This window comes from Periophthalmus magnuspinnatus, chromosome 6 (genome assembly GCF_009829125.3).
Source record: "Periophthalmus magnuspinnatus isolate fPerMag1 chromosome 6, fPerMag1.2.pri, whole genome shotgun sequence".
Lineage (NCBI taxonomy): Eukaryota > Metazoa > Chordata > Actinopteri > Gobiiformes > Gobiidae > Periophthalmus > Periophthalmus magnuspinnatus.
The window spans coordinates 185,578-206,018 of record NC_047131.1 but is presented as its reverse complement, the minus strand read 5'-3'; the positions used below and the strand labels follow the sequence as shown (position 1 = coordinate 206,018).

The following is a 20,441-nucleotide window of genomic DNA, read 5'->3' as shown; positions in this document are numbered from 1 at the left end:
GTCTGTATGTTCATGATACTGAACCCCGCTCTGTCCAAATAAAACTTCCTAAACCTAAGAATCAATGTGTCTTTTCTTGGTAATAAAAGACTCACCGTTTCCTTTTTATGAGGCACGCGCTTAAAGCTAAAAGAGCCGGTCCCAGAGTTGCACACACCAGCACAGGGATATACAGACCTGCAGGGACATGTTGTTTAAAACGTCACTAAAACTGGATTAAATATGAAATGTGATCAGACTATGTGATTAATATACACTGGTGTTTTACTGTTTCAACTGGAAATTATTACTGGTTGATTAAAATCTGAGTTTAATTTTTATAAAAGACAAAATACAAGTTAAAATCATCGCAAAAGCAAAAACTGTAACTGGACAAAAAGTTTTAGAGTGAAGATGTTTGGCCACTTATCCAAGACACTTCAGTTCTGGTCAGATTACTGCTGGACACCGCCTTATATCTGTCTGAAGGGAGGAACTAACTATACTGAAGCTAACAGACCTTTTTGCTTACAGTTTCTGTTTGTTGGCTAGGTCTTATGAGCTACACCTGAGTCTGTACCTGAAACATATTTTGCATTATCATTCAGGCCCCTTACACTTAAGGCCCTGTTCCTGTTTAAAGATGGACTGTCTTTGCTATCAAAAATTGCCTCTTTAACTTAGACCTAGACCTAGCCAACAAACAGAAACTGTAAACAAACAGGTGTGTTAGCTTCAGTGTAGTTAGCTCCTCCCTTCTGACAGATATAAGGCAGTGTCCATCAGTAAACTGACCAGAACTGAAGAAGCATCTTGGATGAGCAGCCAAATATCTTCACTCTAAAACTTTTGTCCATTTACAGATTGGATTTTTTATTTTGCTGTGGATCAGACCTGGACGACTGAGGGACACACAGACACAAGTTAAAATCAGAAAAATATTGAAAAGGAGGAGGTGGAAGTGAGACATATATAGATGGACAAGACCATTATGTGTCATGTGTTAAGTGTGTTTCCTCGGGATGGGACAAGAGCTCCAGACAAAATTGCCAAAAGATTATGCACACATGAAGAAAGAGATCTCCAAGTGTTTACATTAGGAAAACAAAAATATTAAATTAAATAAATAAAAAACTTTGAGGCCAAATTTGTCTCTTTCTCATCGGCCTGATCTCGTACCTCGTTTCGCCGTGTCTTTTCTTTACAGAATTATAAACTGAGACTTTAAGTTACTTTGTTTTAGCCATGTTAGCATACATTTTCAAATTTTCATCAAAGAAAATGGCTGCTTAAACAATCAATATGTGAAGGTGGAGTCAGTGTAAACAGAATAATATCACTCACCTGGTTCCATCCAAAACGCTCCGTCTGAGACAGAGAAGCAGAGAAACAGTGAGGAAACATCACAGATCAGCATTTACACTGAAGCCCTCTGAGGCCTCCTGAGGCCTGGGGCTTTACTCTAAAATTTCTAAAATGTTTCTACAATGAAACACATCAAAGCCGAGAAGTATTTGAGAGTGTTTTATTCAGCTGTGTTTAGAACAGGAACGCTTTGTAAATTTCATAAGCTGTAGCAAAGTACAGTCATATCTAAGTAATTAGTGAGCTGGAGGAAACCTGAGGCTGGCAGAGACTGTTCCTATCGTCTGCTCCTTCAGTTCAGTTTATGCAGCAGCGGGACTTTAAGTGCACTTAGATTAGTCAGACTTAAGAGAGTATAAGTATTTATTCCTGAGCAGAGAACGAAGCAGCTTTGGGCTAAATATAAAGTGTTGTTTGGTTGAAAAGAAAAAGTTATGGGCTGATCTCAGTCCTCCCACTCCATGGGCAGGAGCCAGGGGTGTGTGAGGCCGTGGCTAGGGTGTGTGTGCCCGTGGCTGGGAGGTTTTCTGGGGGCTCTTGTGGGGGGACCGTGTTTGCTGCTGTTGGTTACAGGCTTCTTCTTCTTGGCAGCAGGGGATCTCTTCCTCTGACCGGACAGGGCTTTGGTTAGAGACTGGTCCAGCTCCCAGGCCTCATCTGTGGGCCGGCCGCTCAGAATGTGTCTGATAGTTGGAAGAGCCAGATCAGACCTACAGTCCAGGTAACTGCGGAGGTTCAGCTCTGGGAACACCTGGTCTTCTAGAGTCTGGACGAGTCGATGGTCAGCGTGAGCCTGGTGCAACTGACGCATCACCTTCTCCTCCTGAGACACAAAGCACAGAGCTGTTTGATCCAACACAGAGAGGCTCTTCCTCTGAGGAGGACTTGTCATCTGCTTCTTGGCTTTAGGTCCTCTCTGGACATGCAGATCTTTCATGTTGCCGTCTGGAAGCTTGGCCACGCTGGGCAGTAGCTGGTACAGCCCCTCGTCTGCCAGGTCAGCCAGGTCCCCCTCCAACAGCTGATGCACTAAGTGCTTCCTCATGAAGCGAGGGGTGACAGTGGGGGCATGTGGTCCTCGGCCTGCATTAAACACAGCAGTTAAACAGTTTGATGTGATCCACAAGTGTCAGAGCGGCCCTCAAAGACCCAGCGTCATTTCATGGAGCAGGTCCAGAGAAAAGTGCCAGTATTAAAGCCACAGTGAAACATGCAGGTGACACAGCCCCCAGTGCAGTGACCACAGACTGTACAAAGAAGTGGACTTACTGAGTGTGAAATGAAACTCATCAAGGTTAGCAGTTATAGGGGCCAATTTGGAGCTGAGTTCCATATTTGGATTTCCGACCACGAGTATCATAGCAACCAAAGAGCCAATCTGGAGCGAGGCTGTTGAAGTTAATGCCTCTTCCCACCGTTGGTTTAGCAGTGCTGTCAATCAAACCTTTTGCTCACGCTAGCGGGATCGACCTCGGAGGAAGAAGGTGCCTGATTTGTCTGTTATGTAAATGTTGATTTACAGACACAATAGTGAAACAAAAACCCCAGGATCATGTAGAATGGGTTAATACAAACATTTAAGACCAAAATGACGAGTCTGACATCAGCGGTTACAGAGAAAGGGGACACAGTCTTCCTTATTTGGAGCACGGCTAGCAGGTTAGCTATGTCCATTTATATATACAGTCTATGGCAGTAACAGACGGCACAGATGATAAAACACACGTATGACATAATCAGTATGATTATGGTCAAACTGCAGTGAGTGATAATGAAAAGGACAGAGCTATACTACAGGCAGGTGAGGGGTGACAGCCATGCACAAGAGCAGCTCCAAACCGGCGATTTGACTATTTTAAACAGAGCAGAGGACACGGTTTGACCCAAGGCGCGGCTACACTCACGCTCTTTAAAAGACGCGAGCACCACACGACTGTCGGCTGACTGTAGTCTGCGGAAGTTCTTGTTTAGAGTTTCAGAGGTCGACTCCTGAGCGAGAGACGAGAACAGAGCTGTGGCCAGGGACAAGAACTGGAACCAAAACAAATAGTTACAGTTTTAAAGCGGCTGTATCACGCTACTGTCTGATTTGTGTTCTAATATTATTTTCTCATCACAGACAGACCTGGAGTTGTGTTGTGTTTCATTCACACATGTTTAACACACAGACCCTGCATATTTAGGCTGAGTTCTTCTCTCAAACAGAAAACACTGTTCCACCTTGTGATGTCATGTGGTAACACAGGAAGTGCTCCACTGTGTTTTTAAACTCCATACACCTTCACTAGAATCATTTGAATGATTTCAGCCCTGGAATTGCCTATCTGTACTGAACCAAAGGTAAAAGGAGCTGTTAACTTGAACACTACCACTTCATGACATCACAAGGTGGAACCGAGCATTTTGAGCTTTGGAGATGTAGACCAATTAATAATAAAGTGTTACTCAAACATGTGTGAATGAAACAAAAAACAACTCCAGCTTTGTTTTTGAAGAGGCAACAGCATTAGAACATGGATTAAACCTCACAAGAGTCAGTTTGTGTAATATAGGCCCTTTGATGAACCATTTGTGTTGCCTTATTCACCTGAGAGCGCGATATGGTCACAGGACTCCTGAATAATGTCCACAGAACACTGGGGTAACAGGGGGGTGTGGTTAGAGAGCCGTCGTAGCGGTAATATTCATCCAGACGTGCAGGGAACAGATCTCTGATGTTGAAACCGGGGACTTGAACTTTCTGACCTTAAGAACAGAAAACACAATTATTAAAAATAATATAAAGTAGATGTTATAATCATCATGAGAAAAACATCATCATGTAACAAATTTTCATGATTACTGACACATAAATAAACATAGACATTCTAACATACCACCACTCCCTTCGTATGCAGACATCTTTATGAAACATTCTTGATGCTAAGTAAAGTTATAGTGATTTAAAGAGATACACAGTATTTACTCTACAGCAGTGGTTCTTAACCTTGTTGGAGGTACTGAACCCCACCACTTTCATATGCACATTCACCAAACCCTTGCTTTATTGAAAAAATAAAATATGTTTTTTTTTTTCAAACTCAAGACATATGTATGTTTTACTGGTGCACAAAATGAACCATGCATTAACATCACTGTGTTCAAAGAATAAAACCAATACAATGCATGAACTCACAACAAATTACATACATACCTTTTCACAAAGACATGACCTTTTTTAATACTACCACACTGAAATGATTTACATTTTTTATCTTATGTATTCCAATAATGAACTTATTGTATTTATGCAATTTATTATTTTTAACATTTTAACACACACCCATCACCTAATTTCGGTAATGTGCTTCCGTGGTCCCTCAAAGATGTCCAATCAGAGTGCAGTTGTCGCCGGGATCCTCCCAGTCAATGCCGGGGCATCACTCTAGCTGTGTCTCAATTCAAGTGCGCTTAAATGCCCTTAAATGTGCGCTTAAATGCCCTTAAATGCCCATTGTGCCATTAAATTAAGTCGGGCGGGTACTTCGATAGGCATATTGAAGGGTGCATTTGTTGAATTGGGACACGGCCAGCGTCTGGAGACGCTCGCAGTCCACGAATCATATTGGGTGCGTGTCTTAATCTCCACCGAACCCCTGAAACTGACTCACCGAACCCCTAGGGTTCGATCGAACCCATGTTAAGAACCACTGCTCTACAGTATACATCAGAAAATCAGATTGGTAGTGGAAATTGCAAATATATTTTTAAATGGAGTGAGTGTCCCTCATGATCGTTATATTTTATATTTCAGCTCTTTACGATCATATTGTGACCTGATTAATCACAATTATCGATTGACCGAATAACCTCGACATCCTTGATATAAAGTGAACTTTTAAAAACTCCATTTCACCAGTACAATCCCATTAAACAGCTGACAGAGGGCAAAGCTCAGCACATCGTTACATCATACAAAGAAACAACACAGGATCACAGATTAAGATAAACAAAGCCTGTTATTGCAACTCTAAAGCTTTGAGCCCGGATTTAAACAGCTCAGTTTTCCGCAGCATGTTTCAAGCCAAAGACACAGACCATGTGACCTCACCTCTGTATTTAATGCCATTGAGGAATTTCAGGAACTGATCATAAGCTGCATTATATCCACCAATCTGCAAAAGAAACATGCGCCAAGATTATAATACAGTTTAACCATATACTTTGTATGTAAATGGACATAGTTAACGCGCTAGCAGCCGCGTTCTGAATGGGAAGTGATCAATGGCACACTTCAAGCTCCGTCGACTCTGCAATTCACTTTAGACTGACAAACTGTGGCCCCTCTCTCTGCAACTGCTGCTGATATATAGAGTCAGCAGTCATTATACAGATAACACACAGACATGTGTACAGTCTATGCCCAGGCTACACATACAGATATATATAGTATATAACATATACAATACATATATACAGTATATAACATACAGATATATACAGGATAGACTAACATACAGTTATATACAGTACAGACTAACATACAGATATATACAGTACAGACTAACATACAGATATATACAGTATAGATTAACATACAGATACATTATACAGCAGTATAATCTTCAGGAAACACCCTGAGCTCTTGTGTCTCACCTCGATGAAGACTCCGAGCACGGCCAATCCATCCGACTTGTCCACAGCCACAGACATGTTTGGATACTTCTCTGAGTTAAAGTGGACCACATGCATCTGGAAAAAAGAAATGTGTCATCAGACTAACCTCAGGCTTTAGCAGATCAGGTTTACTGAGTACATCTCATAATTTTACTCCTACTTATTGAAGTAACAGTACTCTTACTCGAATAAAGCCCAGGTTCCTCTTCCCACTTTGAATAAGTCTAAAAATGACCAAAACTTTGTCATGTTGCCAATGAAATGAGTTTAACCTGTGTTTCCGTCACGGCGCCTTCAGATCTGATCATTTTTATGTTTCATAATTTTTATGTTTTATCATTTTACCGGACTTTGTGCATTATTTAATGTTTTGTCCTTCCAAATTACATTCACTTACATTAATTATAAATCAGATGTTATGTTACTACTTTAGTTACTCTTACATGAGTAATAATTTTCCCAATACTTTTTTGACTCTTACTTGAGTCATTTCTTGGACCTACTTTGTACTTCTACTTAGGTAATATTACTTTGAAGTAACAGTACTCTTGCTTCAGTACAATTGTTGACTACACTACAGCTCTGGAGTGTAGTAGGACTTACTTACTTGCAACACTAGGGGTTGCCGTATTGCTAAAAACTGTTCTGAAGTAAAAAAAAAAAAAAAATCTAATATATCTTTTGTGAATGAACTTAAATTAAAAAATGAATAAAAATAAAAATAACTGAAATGGCCTGAGGAGATGATGACATGTGACACGTCTGTGGTTCATTTTAGTCTCATTTAAGTCTCAGTCTTAGTCATTTTGTGCACATTTTAAATCACAATATTCATCTAAAACGACTTAATTAAAGAAACAAGTCCGCTGACTTTCACGTTAGAAAACTGCAGTGCCCAATGGGAGCTAATGTTGCCATAAACATCATCACAACAAAGCGCAGAATGCTGTCAGCGCCTCCTATGGATAGCTCCACATCACACTAGAGCAGCACTTTTTTTTTCATTTGTACCAAGATGACTACTCATAGGCGTGCACATCACAGTGGGTGTGTACCAATGGAGGTGAAAACAGGGGTAGATCGGCAAAATGGGATCTTGAAAATAAGAGATTAAAGATTCCTCAAACATGAATCACTCCAAATACAACTTTAGAGGCTCAGTGAGAAGAAATGACTAAAACATGGTTAAAGATCTGAACAGAACAGTTTGTAAAACAGGTTTGATTTAAAACTGTCTGAATATCTTCATTTTCATAAGTTTCTGTTCTGCTTTGGTTTCTTTTGGCTTCAGTCTGACTTGATATGACTGTTTGACATATGTAGTGATTTGTATAGCACTCAGTACGAGAGGCCACTTCCCATCATCCAAAAGCACGAGAAAAACATATTATTAAGAAGTGTGGTTTGGTCCTCCGGGTACACCATAGAGGTGTGTGTCTGTGTGTCCATAGAGATGCAGGTAAGACCACAGCTGCCTCTGATATGGCTGCTACATGTGCACCAGGGAAACGGAGTGAGCCTCATTCCAATTCAACTCAATTCATTTATTTTTGTAACGCCCAAAATCACAACAACAGTTGAAGGGTATTCATGTTTTGGTTGATGGGGGAAACCGGAGTACCCGGAGGAAACCCATCCAGACACGGGGAGAAACATGAAAAACTCCACACAGAAAGGCCTGGGCGACCCGGGGATCGAACCAAACCCTCTTGCTGTGAGGCATGAGTGTTGCCACTCAGCCACCGTGCTGCCATTCCACGTAAAGACAGGTCTTTCAGCAATTACAGCTTTATGGAGTTTAAAGGTCCTGTATTTCACAAAATCGACTCTGCCCTGTCCTCCTCAAAAACATACCTGGAGTTGTGTTTTGTTTCATTCACACTCATCCATCCATTTTGTTCTGTTTTTCCAAGGCAGCAGTGTAAGCGCGGACTCCCAGACTTCCCTCACCCCAGACACTTCCTCCAGCTCCTCCGAAGGGACTCCAAAGCATTCCCAGGCCACCCGAGAGACAGTCCCTCCAGCGGGTCCTGAGTCTTCACCATTTCATTCACACATGTTTGAGTAGCCCTTTATTATTAGTCTGTCTACATCACCAAAGCTCGAAATGCTCTGTTCCACCTTGTGATGGCGGAGTGCTTCCTTGATGTAAAGAGCTTTGAGCCTTGAAGGTGGAAAAATCTTGTATAAAAATGTGACCAAGATGTAGAAAGCACTTCCTGTATTGGAAAAGAGTGTTTTCAGTTTGAGAAAGGAACTCAGCCTAAATATGCAGGGTTTGTGTGTTAAACATGTGAATGAAACAAAACACAACTCCAGGTCTGTTTGTGATGAGGAAACAACATTAGAACAGATACCAGAGAATAATGTCATGAGGGCCTTTAATTTGAGTATCTAGGATGAGACAGCAAACAAATGAACAAACTGAGAGTGAAAGGTGCTTACAGTGCGGTGCCAGCAGAGCCACTCCTCTGAGACCAGTGTGTAATGACATCCTCATTTAATCCCCAAACCACAGCTCCCAAAAACACTCGTCTCATTGTCTCAAATAAAACAACTGCCAGTTTAAAAAGCTCCTCTGATACACACTATAAACATCTGATTATTTTTGTAATGTAATCTCACACTCTGTTTTATGGGCCCTTATTTCGGTCACTATCTGTGTTTGTGTTTGACTAAACAATGAGAAGGGAGGTCTGTGAAGTGAGTCCCAGACTGTCTGGAGTCAGAGCTACACTCAAACAGAGGTAGAGATTTGATCTTTTTCACAGTTATGTGAAAGTTAAGTGCAGCATACAGCTGGAAAATCTGCTTTTCCAACACCGTGGTTTTGGAATAATTAATTAAAACATCTTACATTTGAATTTGAACAAGAAATTGTAGTAACTGAAACCAGCCACACACTAGTATGAGTCCCATAGGCAGTCTGAGGTGCTTGAGACTGAAACATCCTGAGGTTCACAGTGGCCCAAATGAACCATGCCCAAGCACAGGTGCCCCTAAGGAACTGTACGTTTAGTGCAAACGAACCGGCCCAGCTATGGCACATTTGAGACTGTGGCCCGATTGAAGGAGGTAGGCCAAAGCAAGGTTGGCCTTGTCTCCTGTCGTCTCCTGTCATCTCATGTCATTCTCGTCTCCTGTCGTCCTCATCTCCTCTTGTCTCCCATCATCCTTGTCTTTCGTCCTCATCTCCTGTCGTCCTCATCTTCTGTCGTCCTCATCTCCTGTTGTCTCCTGTTGTCCTCGTCTTCCATCGTCTCCTGTCGTCCTCATCTCCTCTCGACTCCTGTCATCCTCGTCTCCTGTCGTCCTCACCTCCTGTCCTGTCATCTAATGTTGTCCTTGTCTCCTGTCATCCTCGTCTCCTGTTGTCTCCTGTAGTCCTCGTCTCCTGTCGTCTCTTGTCGTCTCCTGTTGTCCTCGTCTCTTGTTGTCTTCTGTCATCTCCTGTCATCCTCGTCTGCCGTCATCCTTGTCTTCCGTCGTCCTCGTCTCCTGCCGTCTCCCATCATCCTCGTCTCCCGTTGTCCTTGCCTCCTGTCATTTCCTGTCGTCTCCTGTCGTCCTTGTCTCCCGCTATCCTCGTCTCCCATTGTCCTCGCCTCCTTTCACTTCCTGTCATCTCCCGTCGTCCTTGTCTCCCACTGTCCTGGTCTCCTCTCATCCTCATCTCCCGTTGTTCTCACCTCCTGTTGTTTCCTGTCATCTCCTGTTGTCCTCGTCTCCCGTTGTCCTCATCTCCTGTCGTCCTCGTCTCCTGTTGTCTCCCATCATCCCCGTCGTCCTCATCTCATGTCGTCTGCCGTCATTCTCCTGTCATCTCTTGTCGTCCCCGTCTCCTTTCGTCCTCATCTCCTGTCATCTCCTGTCGTCCTCGTCACCCTTCGTCCTCATCTTCCAACGTCTCCTGTTATCTCTCCTGTCATCCTCCTGTCGTCTCCCATTGTCCTCATCTCCTGTCATCCTTGTTTCCTGTCCTCCTTGTCTCCCACTGTCCTCATCTCCCGTCATTCTCATCTCATGTTGTCCTCGTCTCCTGTCATCTCCTGTCGTCCTCGTCTCCTGCCGTCTTCCGTAGTCCTCGTCTCCTGTGGTCTCCCGTTGTCCTTGTCTCCTATCGTCTCTTGTCGTCTCCCGTCGTCCTCATCTCCTGTCATCCTCATCTCCTGTCATCCTTGTCTCCCATCGTCCTCGTCTCCCGTCGTCCTCATCTCCTGTTGTTCTCGTCTCCTGTCATCACCCATTGTCCTCGTCTCCTGTCATCCTCATCTCCTGTCGTCTTCCGTCATCTCCCATCGTCCCCATCTCTTGTTGTCCTCGCCTCCTGTCGTCTCCCCTTGTCCTCGTCTCCCATTGTCCTCATCTCATGTTGTCTCCTGTCTCTTGTGCAGGTGTGATTGTGGGACATAAAACTCTATGATTCAAAAGGCCTAGTGTGGAAACATGACTTTAAACATTTTTTAAACGTATGACAAAAAGTGCAGACCACAGACACAAGGAGAAATGGATGAAATTTTAAATCTCCTAGTGCCAAAGACTGCAGTGGAATATGGCAGTGAAGAGACTGCACACCACAATCTAAAAGTCGTTGCATCAGCTGTTTCCTGTCTACAGTAAAACGATTCACTCATAGTGCCACTCATTGTGCTAAAATAAAGCACAGATTAACGTCTAAGGCAGGGGTCACCAACCCTATGCCCGCGGGCGCCATGTCGCCCCCAAGCCCCAGATGAGTCGCCCGCAGACCGGTTCTAAAAACAGCACAACTCACTAATGAGCTGCATCTAAAATTTAATCTTATTCTGTTGCTTTTTTTTTTTTTATCACCCTTGCGTTTATATAGATTTAAAAATTGACAATATCTTAAACATATGTTCATTATACGTGAAGTTTAGATAAGTTAAGGTGAACTTTGACCTACTCACTTCAAAGGTCAGTATTGTGCGCGTGACAAAACCAGTGCTCCGCTCGCGAGCGCTGTGAGGATGCGCTGAAAGCAGTTTCTTACTCCAAAACATGGTAGAAAATAAAGAGATCACTTTCACAACGATTTAAGACTGTAAAAGAAACCTGCGCATATCTCATCTGCGGAGCGATTGTGGTGACGTCAAAGTGGCACAATGTGGAGGGACACTTCACTACCTCTCATAAAACTCCACACTAACTACCCACGGGGACGCGCACTCCCCACGGAGACGAGCGCTCCCCCACGGGGACGCACACTATGGGCAGAACAAGCCCAGAGCTAAACGCAGCTTTGGGTAAACAACAGGCTTTTTTTCACGACACCGGTGAAAAAGTCAAACAACGCAATGGAGATTTATTTAAAAATATGTAACCTTATTTTTCTTTAACATTACATAATTGATAACTTTATGAAACATGGTGCAATGTGTATTATATATGTTTTGTTAAAAAGGTTTGTCAATGGATAGTGAAAATGGGACACTTTTCCTATGAGATGTAGTGATGTAAGTGTCATCTGGAAATTTAACAATTACTAAGATTAGTAAAGTTAAAGTGCTGTATACTGATATCTGTTTCCCTCCTTGCTCATTGTTGATAATTATTTTGAGAAAACATTAATATGATCAGTGTCTTCCAACATGATCAGTGTGTTCACATAGATGATTATCATTTATCATTATTAATAATGTATAACTAAAGGCAAACTGAGAAAATGTGTTATTTCAGAAGAGCGTCTCAAACTGGTAGCCCTACGCATGACTCAGTGCCCATAAAGTAGCTCTCAGGTTAAAAAAGGTTGGTGACCCCTGGTCTAAGGAAATCATAGATGTCCTGCGTCCTGCGAGCCAAAGAAAAGGACCATCTGGATTGTTATCAACGCAAAGTTAAAAAGCCAGCATCTGTGATGCTATAGGGGTCTGCTTCTTTCAGCAAGACAATGCCAAGCCACATTCTGCAGTTGTTACAACAGCATGGCTTCATAGTAAAAGAGTGAGGGTACTAGACTGACCTGCCTGCAATCCAGACCTATCTCCCATTGAAAATGTGTGGCACATTATGAAGCACAAAATACGACCATGGAGCAACTGAAGTTGTACATTCAGCAAGAATGGGAAAGGATTCCTCCTGCAAAGCTTCAACAATTGGTGTCCTCAGTTTGCAAATGCTTATTGATTGTTGCTAAAAGGAAAGGTGGTAAACATGCCCCTGTCCCAGCTTTATTGGAATGTGTTTCAGACATCAAATTGAATATCATGTCTTTGTAGTTTATTCAGTTCAATATTGTGTATGTGGTATTTTATGTTAAATGTGACTATCAACCTGTCCAGGGACAACAGATGGAAACTAGCCTGTGGCTAAAATCTGGCATATTTACATATGTATCTTATGTTCATTAATATGCACTGTCCCTTTTCTAAATAAATACATTTAAAAAAGGTTGAAAAGGACTTGCAAATCATTGTATTCTGTACTTTTTAAGTTTTACACAGCGTCCCAACTTCATTGGAATTGGGGTTGTACATATAGAGTGTTATACACATATAAAGAGTTATATACATATAGAGAGAGTTATATACATATAGATAGTTATATACATGTATAGAGAGAGTTATATAAATACAGAGAGTTATACACATATAGTTATATATATAGAGAGGGAACATTATATACATAGAGTTTACTTACTTCTCCTGCATACTGTTTATTGTTGACCATGTGTTCCGATCCCATTGGTCGAGTGGCCGAGCCCCAGTGGAAGTGAAGCTGAGCCGCCGTGTATCTGTCAGGCAGGCTGGATATGTACATGCGAGAAGGGAGTGATATTTGTACTGTGGAAAGAAAGACGAGTTTAGCTTCATATGTAAAAAAGTACAAATTATGAATAGAAATACTGTTCACATAGGGCTACGCAAGTAATCAAGTTTTAAATTAGCTCAAGATTTAGTCATTTATATTCATCAATGTGTCTTTTAACTGAGGGGTCAATGCTGATCCTCTGGAAAAGCAGTGGTTTGAAGCAGAGTTCAGACTTTGGAGGAAGAATTTGGGATTATTTTTGTAGTTTAGTAAATGGCTATGATAAAAAGTCTGTATTGTTTAAGTTATGTTTGTGGTACCAAAATGACTAAAGATTAAAGATTACTTAAACATGAATCCCCTCCCTGAACCGCCACCTTAATGTGGTGGAGGAGTTTGAGTGCCCGAATGATCCTGGGAGCTATGTTGTCGGGGGCTTCATGTCCCTGGTAGGGTCACCCATGGCAAACAGGTCCAGGGGGACGGGTCAGACGAAGAGCGGTTCAGAAGCCCCTTATGAAGAAAATTAAATCAAGGCAAGCTACGTCGCCCGGACCGGCGTTACGGGGGCCCCACCCTGGAGCCAGGCCTGGGGTGGGTGCTCGACAGCGAGCGCCTGGTGGCCGGGCCTTTCCCCACGGGGCCCGGCCGGGCTCAGCCCGAAGGAGTGACATGGGGCCGTCCTCATGTGGACTCACCACCAGCAAGAGGATCCGTAAGGGGCCAGTGCATGAAGATCTGGGCAGCAGTCGAAGGCGGGGGCCTCGACGACCGGATCTCTGGACATGGAGACTGGCTCTGGGGACATGGAATGTCACCTCACTGGGGGGGAAGGAGCCTGAGCTTGTGCGGGAGGTTGAGCGTTACCGACTAGATATAGTCGGCCTCGCCTCCACGCACAGTTTGGGCTCTGGAACCCAACTTCTTGAGAGGGGCTGGACTCTCCATTTCTCTGGCGTTGCCCGCGGGGAGAGGCGGCGAGCTGGTGTGGGCTTGCTCATTGCCCCACAGCTCAGCCGCTTCGTGTTGGGGTTCACTCCGGTGAACGAGAGGGTCGCGTCCCTGCACCTTCGGGTCGGGGACAGGTCTCTCACTGTTGTGTCGGCCTACGGGCCAAACAGCAGTGCAGAGTACCCGGCCTTCTTGGAGTCCCTGGGAGGGGTACTAGACAGTGTACCGACTGGGGACTCCGTTGTTCTCCTGGGGGACTTCAACGCCCATGTGGGTAACGACAGTGACACCTGGAGGGGCGTGATTGGGAGGAACGGCCTCCCTGATCTGAACTCGAGTGGTGTTTTGTTATTGGACTTCTGTGTTAGTCACAGTTTGTCCATAACGAACACCATGTTCGAGCACAAGGGTGTCCATCGGTGCACGTGGCACCAGGACACTCTAAGTCAGAGGTCGATGATCGACTTTCTTGTCGTGTCAACTGACCTCCGACCGCGTGTCTTGGACACTTGGGTGAAGAGAGGGGCTGAGCTGTCAACTGATCACCACCTGATGGTGAGTTGGATCTGCTGGCGGAGGAGGAAGCCGGACAGACCTGGCATACCCAAGCGTATTGTAAGGGTCTGTTGGGAATGCCTGGCAGAGCCTTCTGTCAGAGGGGTCTTCAACTCACACCTCCGGGAGAACTTCTCCCTGATCCCGGGGGAGGTTGGAGACATGGACTCCGAGTGGGCCATGTTCTCCACCTCTATTGTCAATGCGGCCGCTCGTAGCTGTGGTCGTAACGTCTGCGGTGCTTGTCGCGGCGGCAATCCCCGAACCCGGTGGTGCACACCGGAAGTAAGGGATGGCGTCAAGCTGAAGAAGGAGTCCTATCGAGCCTTGTTGGCTCGTGGGACTCCCGAGGCAGCCGATGAGTAAAGGCGGGCCAAGTGTGCCGCGGCTCGTGCGGTTTCAGAGGCAAAAACTCGGGGTTGGAAGGAGTTCGGGGAGGCCATGGAGGAGTACTCTCGGACGGCCTCAAAGAAATTCTGGCAAACCGTCAGACGCCTCAGGAGGGGGAAGCAGTGCTTCACCAACACTGTTTACAGTGCAGGTGGAGAGCTGCTGACCTCGACTGGGGATGTTGTCAGGCGGTGGAAGGAATAATTTGAGGATCTCCTCAATCCCACTGTCATGTCTTCCGAGGAGGAAGCAGAGACTGGGGACCCGGAGGTGGACTCGTCCATCACCCTGGCTGAAGTCACCGAGGTGGTTAGCAAGCTCCTCGGTGGCAAGGCTCCGGGGGTGGACGAGATCTGTCCTGAGTACCTCAAGTCTCTGGATGTTGTGGGACTGTCTTGGCTGACACGTCTCTGCAACATCGCGTGGTGGTTGGGGACAGTACCACTGGAATGGCAGACTGGGGTGGTGGTCCCTCTGTATAAGAAGGGGGACCGGAGGGTGTGTTCCAATTACAGGGGAATCACACTCCTCAGCCTTCCCTGTAAGGTCTATTCCAGGGTACTGGAGAGGAGAATCCGACCGATAGTCGAACCTCGGATTCAGGAGGAGCAGTGTGGTTTTCGTCCTGGTCGTGGAACACTGGACCAGCTCTATACTCTCCATCGGGTCCTCGAGGGCTCATGGGAGTATGCCCAACCAGTCCACATGTGTTTTGTGGATCTGGAGAAGGCATTCGACCGTGTCCCTCGTGGTGTCCTTTGGGGGGTGCTCCGGGAGTATGGGGTCCGGGGCCCTTTGCTAAGGGTTGTCCGGTCCCTGTATGACCGGAGCAGGAGCTGTGTTCGCATTGCCGGCAGTAAGTCAGACCTGTTCCCGGTGCATGTTGGACTCCGCCAGGGCTGCCCTTTGTCACCGGTTCTGTTCATTATATTTATGGACAGAATTTCTAGGCGCAGCCAGGGGCCGGAGGGGTCTGGTTCGGGAACCACAGGATTTCATCTCTGCTGTTTGCGGATGATGTTGTCCTGATGGCTTTATCGAGCTAGGACCTGCAGCAGGCACTGGGGCGGTTTGCAGCCGAGTGTGAAGTGGCTGGGATGAGAATCAGCTCCACCAAATCCGAGACCATGGTTCTTGACCGGAAAAATGTGGTTTGCCCTCTCCGGGTGGGTGGTGAGTGGGTGGAGGAGTTCAAGTATCTCGGGGTCTTGTTCACGAGTGAGGGAAGGATGGAGCGTGAGATTGACAGGCGGATCGGTGCAGCGTCTGCAGTGATGCGGTCACTGTATTGGTCCGTTGTGGTGAAGAAGGAGCTGAGCAGGCAAAGCTCTCGATTTACCGGTCAATCTACGTTCCTACCCTCACCTATGGTCATGAGCTCTGTGTAATGACCCAAAGGACAAGGTCGCGGATACAAGCGGCCGAAATGGGTTTCCTCCGCAGAGTGGCTGGGCGCATCCTTAGGGATAGGGTGAGGAGCTCAGTCACACGGGAGGAGCTCGGAGTAGAGCCACTGCTCCTACACGTTGAGAGGAGCCCTGGGGAAGACCCAGGACACGCTGGAGGGACTATGTCTCTCGGCTAGCCTGGGAATGCCTTGGGATTCCACCAGAGGAGCTGGAGGACGTGTCTGGGGTGAGGGAAGTTTGGGAGTCCGTGCTTAGACTGCTGCCCCCCCGACCCGGCCCCGGATAAGCGGAAGAAAATGGATGGATGGATGGATGGATAAACATGAATCACTCCAAATACAAGACCTGGTTAAAGATCTGTAAAGAAAAGTTTGCAGAATAGGTCGCTATGAGCGCGTGCAGTGGGGCTGGAGTTTATTATAACATAATGATCCACAGGTGCCAAAGATTATAACTATAGAGCATACACAACATAATTTTCAAAGAGGCGCCAAAACGCTATAAGGGCGGCACATCAGAGTGAAGCAGTGAGTGTCAGCAGGAGCAGCGCTGACGTCCCCACTGCATGCGCTCACATAAGTACGCGCTCACATAAGCACCAGTTTTCTCTTCAAAAGTCTTCTACAGTCACTTATTATCGCCCGCCCATAGACGTTTGCTTGCCTCTAAAGTGTTGACTAATCTTTGGTCAGATTATCCAGACTAGCGCGAGCGTTTGGGTCACGGCGAGGCCAAGGTAATAAGAGTGTGTTTAGGGTGTGGTCAACGGGCGGGACGCACAATGCTCATTTTCTGAAAGTTGACCCGTAATTAAAACCTCAACTTTGAAAAGCATCCCTTCATGTTTATGTCAGCTCATTCTAATGGTCATGTCCGCTTTGATCTGTGGAACTGTGCACTGCACACTGACCACTCCGGTTCCTGGAAGGACATTTTTATCATAGACTTTTCCAAATATTCAAATATTAAGAGTTCAAAGGCAACATTGACGCTAACCAGCTATGTGCTTAACTAATATCCATAAAGTTTTTGTTTTAAATCCAAAAAACAAATTTAAGACACAAGATTCTGCAAAATATTTGAATAACTTGGTGGTTTATAAAGTTTCATGCAGATTTTAAATAAAAGTACCGATCTTGTGTCACTAGTTCCACAGAGCTGATCAGCACTGAGCTTTCAAGCTGTTAACTGATACCTTGCAGTGATGTCACGCTGGGGAGTGTTTTACATCTATGTCTATGGTGGAATGTTCAGCTGTTACCATGAAGAGACAATGCACACATTAGTAAATACAAAAAAAAAACAAGTCTGAAAAAAAAAAAAAAAAAAAAAAAAATATATATATATATATATATATATATATATATATATATATATATATATATTGCATTGTGTCACTATGGTAATTGCTGAACATTTTACCATAACCCCCATTGTGATGTCACAGGCGGCACACTCACCCGAGTGCCCATTGTTGCCCAGAGTGAGCTGCTCATGGGGTGGCAGGTGGTAGTTGTGCAGAGCAACGGCGCCCAGCGATGGGTCAAACCGGAGCAGGTCCGAGGTGATGTGAATGGGAGACTGGAACACGCCTCCACAGTATGGGAACTGTCCGGACCAGTCCTGCTCCCCCTCCGGACCTACAGGGGAAGGAGAGGTGAGGTTCAACAAGGAGCAATAGTTCCACTGGTTTCATAGTCAGATTTTAGTGACAGGACTTCGGGCCATGCAGGTTAGAAAAGTTTAATACAATAACAAACTAAATATTTGTAATTCTTGGTGAAGTGCTTTGGTCTCGTGCAGCTCTGACACTGACTGAACTAAAATAAATCCACTAATAAATAAACATAAATGAGACAAATCATCAGATTTGTGCCTTTTTGCTCAGGCCCATGTGACCACAGACGTCCTACATACTTCAACTCTATAGGCCCATTTTTGTATTTCATGCCTTCTACATCTGTAAAAACATGCATCTAATTGATTCATTCACACTGTAGTTTAGGCTCCTCTTTGTGCAGGAATCTCGGATTTTATTTGGTAAAATCAGAGTAAATACCAGAATACAACTGTCTTGGTTGAATGTGTGCACAGAGTCACACAGAGACCTGAGGCTCTGCCCGTTTAAGACAATTACAACATTATTACAAAAATAAACACTTTGAATTTCTCTGATGCTGTGCACACATGGTTTTGTAACATGGCGAGTCAGTCGTGTTCTGTTTTCAAATCTCTTTTGGCTTCTCCATTTCTCAATTTTTTTCATATAAACCTGTAATAAAATCACATTCACACATCAGTGTCACAGTGAGACAGAGGAAGGTCATCACAGGTGAAGTAAAGTACTGTACTTAAGAACACATTACAGGTATCTGTACTTTAGTTGAGCACATTTTACAGTGTATACTTTTACTTTTCCTTCAGTTCGTTTGAGAGCAGTATCTGTACTTTCTACTCCACTACATTTTTAAACTGGACTGAAAAGTAAAAGTATTTTTTTATTATTGTGTGGACCTGCTGAAAAGACTGAGGGTTTATTTTTAACACGTTCATAATTTGCAAAAAATAAAAAATAAAAAAATAAAAATAAACAAGCAAACAAAAAATGATCGATTCAGTTTTTTCTGTTGAACAATATTCAGCTCAAATCTTTATCAAAATCACCACATTTGAAGCTTTATAAAACTCAAAATATATGTGAAGCACTCCTTCAGTAAATTTAAAACAGATACTTTAATACTTATAGAGTAGATTTTTTTATATTTAACTTTTTTGCTCCAGTATCTGCACTTTTACTCAAGTAACAAAGCTGAGTCCTTCTTCCACCTCTGATCATTATATGTATTTACTCACCAGAGTACCTCCACTTCGCAGCTAAAACAAAGAAAAACAGGTGTACATTATCATCATCATCATCATCATCATCATCAGTGAAAAACACGTTTAAATTCACACAGTCTGACGCTGATTAAAAACTCGCATCTTTGCTTCTTTTGCGCTGATAAGCGGAGCGCGTTACCGTGGAGCAGAGCGGCGGCGCGCAGCAGCAGCACGCACGTGAGCCCGCGCCGCAGTGACATGTCTTCGGTAAGTCCCGCGAGCCCCGGTGTGCGCGCAGCGGCCTGGGACTCGCTTTTATATCCATGAGTCACCGTGCTCCCAGAATGACGTGAAAAACACAAGGGCAAACGTGCCTCCGGTGGCACGGTCAGGGCAGCGACCAGTGAGCAGTGACCAGTGAGTGACCGCATTTCAACAGCCCCCGTGTATCCTGAGGGCGGGAGGGCATCTGGACTCACGGACACGCGCGGGCCACAGGCTGGACCTGTGCCGCAGGTCTGTGTGTGCTGCTTATTTTAAGTTAATCATCAAACTCTATTTTAAAACGTAAGATTTAACACATTTAATTTATCAGTTGGGTTAATTCTGTTTATTTATACTAAAGAGACTGACGTGGTAACGTTGACCTGAGGTGAACGTAAAGCGCGTGGCCTAAATCAACTTAAACTGACAAAAAAGTAGATTTAAACTTTCCTTTTGTTTAATAAGGACGGGGCTGGAATATTACTCTAACTTTACATCCTCAACTCTCATTTCTGCGCTTTCACTGTAGCACTCCCTGTTGTTCTTTTTGTGGAATTACATTAGAATGGGCCTAATAACTGCTGCAGGTGTAGAGATGTGTGTGTAATCACTCAGTCCAGGTCTGATCCATAGTAAAAGACAAAAGTAAAATATGTCAACTGGAAAAAACATTGTAGGAGTGAAGAGGTTTGGCTGCTCGTCTAAGCCGCTTCTTCAATTCTGGTCAGATTACCTCTGGACACTGCCTTGGCTTGGATGAGCCAAACGTCTCCACTCCTACAACATTTTGTCCAGTTGACAGATTTTACTTTTGGCTTTTATAGGTGCAGAGGTTATGCAGATGACGTCCCAGCCTTCAGAGCAGTATTCGTGGGTCTATGATGTAATGATGTTTTCTCCTGTAAAAACTCAAAACACTGAATCTAAAATGTTTAAGAACAAATATAAATGTCACAACTCTGCAAAATATTCAGTTTGTCTCTGAGTCTAAAACAAGAATAACTGTCAATTTTAAAGTGAAACACGACTGTAATGTTCAGTTTGATGTTTTCACAGAGGAGGCTTTAACATGAGCCTTTTTGGGTGTTTGCCTCGTCCTGCACTTACTTTTTATAAACCATGTCCTTTTTATTGTTATGTGTTAAGTGTGAAATAAATAAATACAAAATAAATAAATAAATAAATAAATACAAATAAAAATAATAAAAGACAATCCCCAGTATACAAGCAGAGAGCAATGAGGCCACACGGGACGCTGCTTCAGACTCTGGATCAGACTCAGAT

At 44.3% G+C, this 20,441-nt stretch overlaps 1 protein-coding gene across 1 annotated transcript; it reads right to left on the bottom strand.

Moving 5' to 3' along the window:
* Window positions 1–1,789: 1,789 nt before the first annotated feature.
* On the bottom strand, window positions 1,790–19,324 carry ca12 (carbonic anhydrase XII). The gene is made up of 9 exons (XM_033968250.1): window positions 19,093–19,324; window positions 18,927–18,947; window positions 17,534–17,713; window positions 12,658–12,800; window positions 5,980–6,075; window positions 5,435–5,498; window positions 3,932–4,089; window positions 3,249–3,375; window positions 1,790–2,427 (listed from the first exon to the last, which is right to left on the bottom strand). Exons 1-9 carry the CDS (start codon window positions 19,322–19,324, stop codon window positions 1,790–1,792), a joined length of 1,659 nt encoding a protein of 552 aa, XP_033824141.1.
* Window positions 19,325–20,441: the final 1,117 nt, after the last annotated feature.

Coding starts and splice junctions, on each gene's coding strand:
- ca12 (XM_033968250.1), bottom strand. CDS start 19,324: ATGCGGTCACTCACTGGTCACTGCTCACTGGTCGCTGCCCTGACCGTG. Junction 17,714..18,926: donor TGCGAAGTGGAGGTACTCTG/GTGAGTAAATAC, acceptor CTTCCCCTGTAG/GTCCGGAGGGGGAGCAGGAC. Junction 12,801..17,533: donor GGGCAACAATGGGCACTCGG/GTGAGTGTGCCG, acceptor TTCTTTCCACAG/TACAAATATCACTCCCTTCT.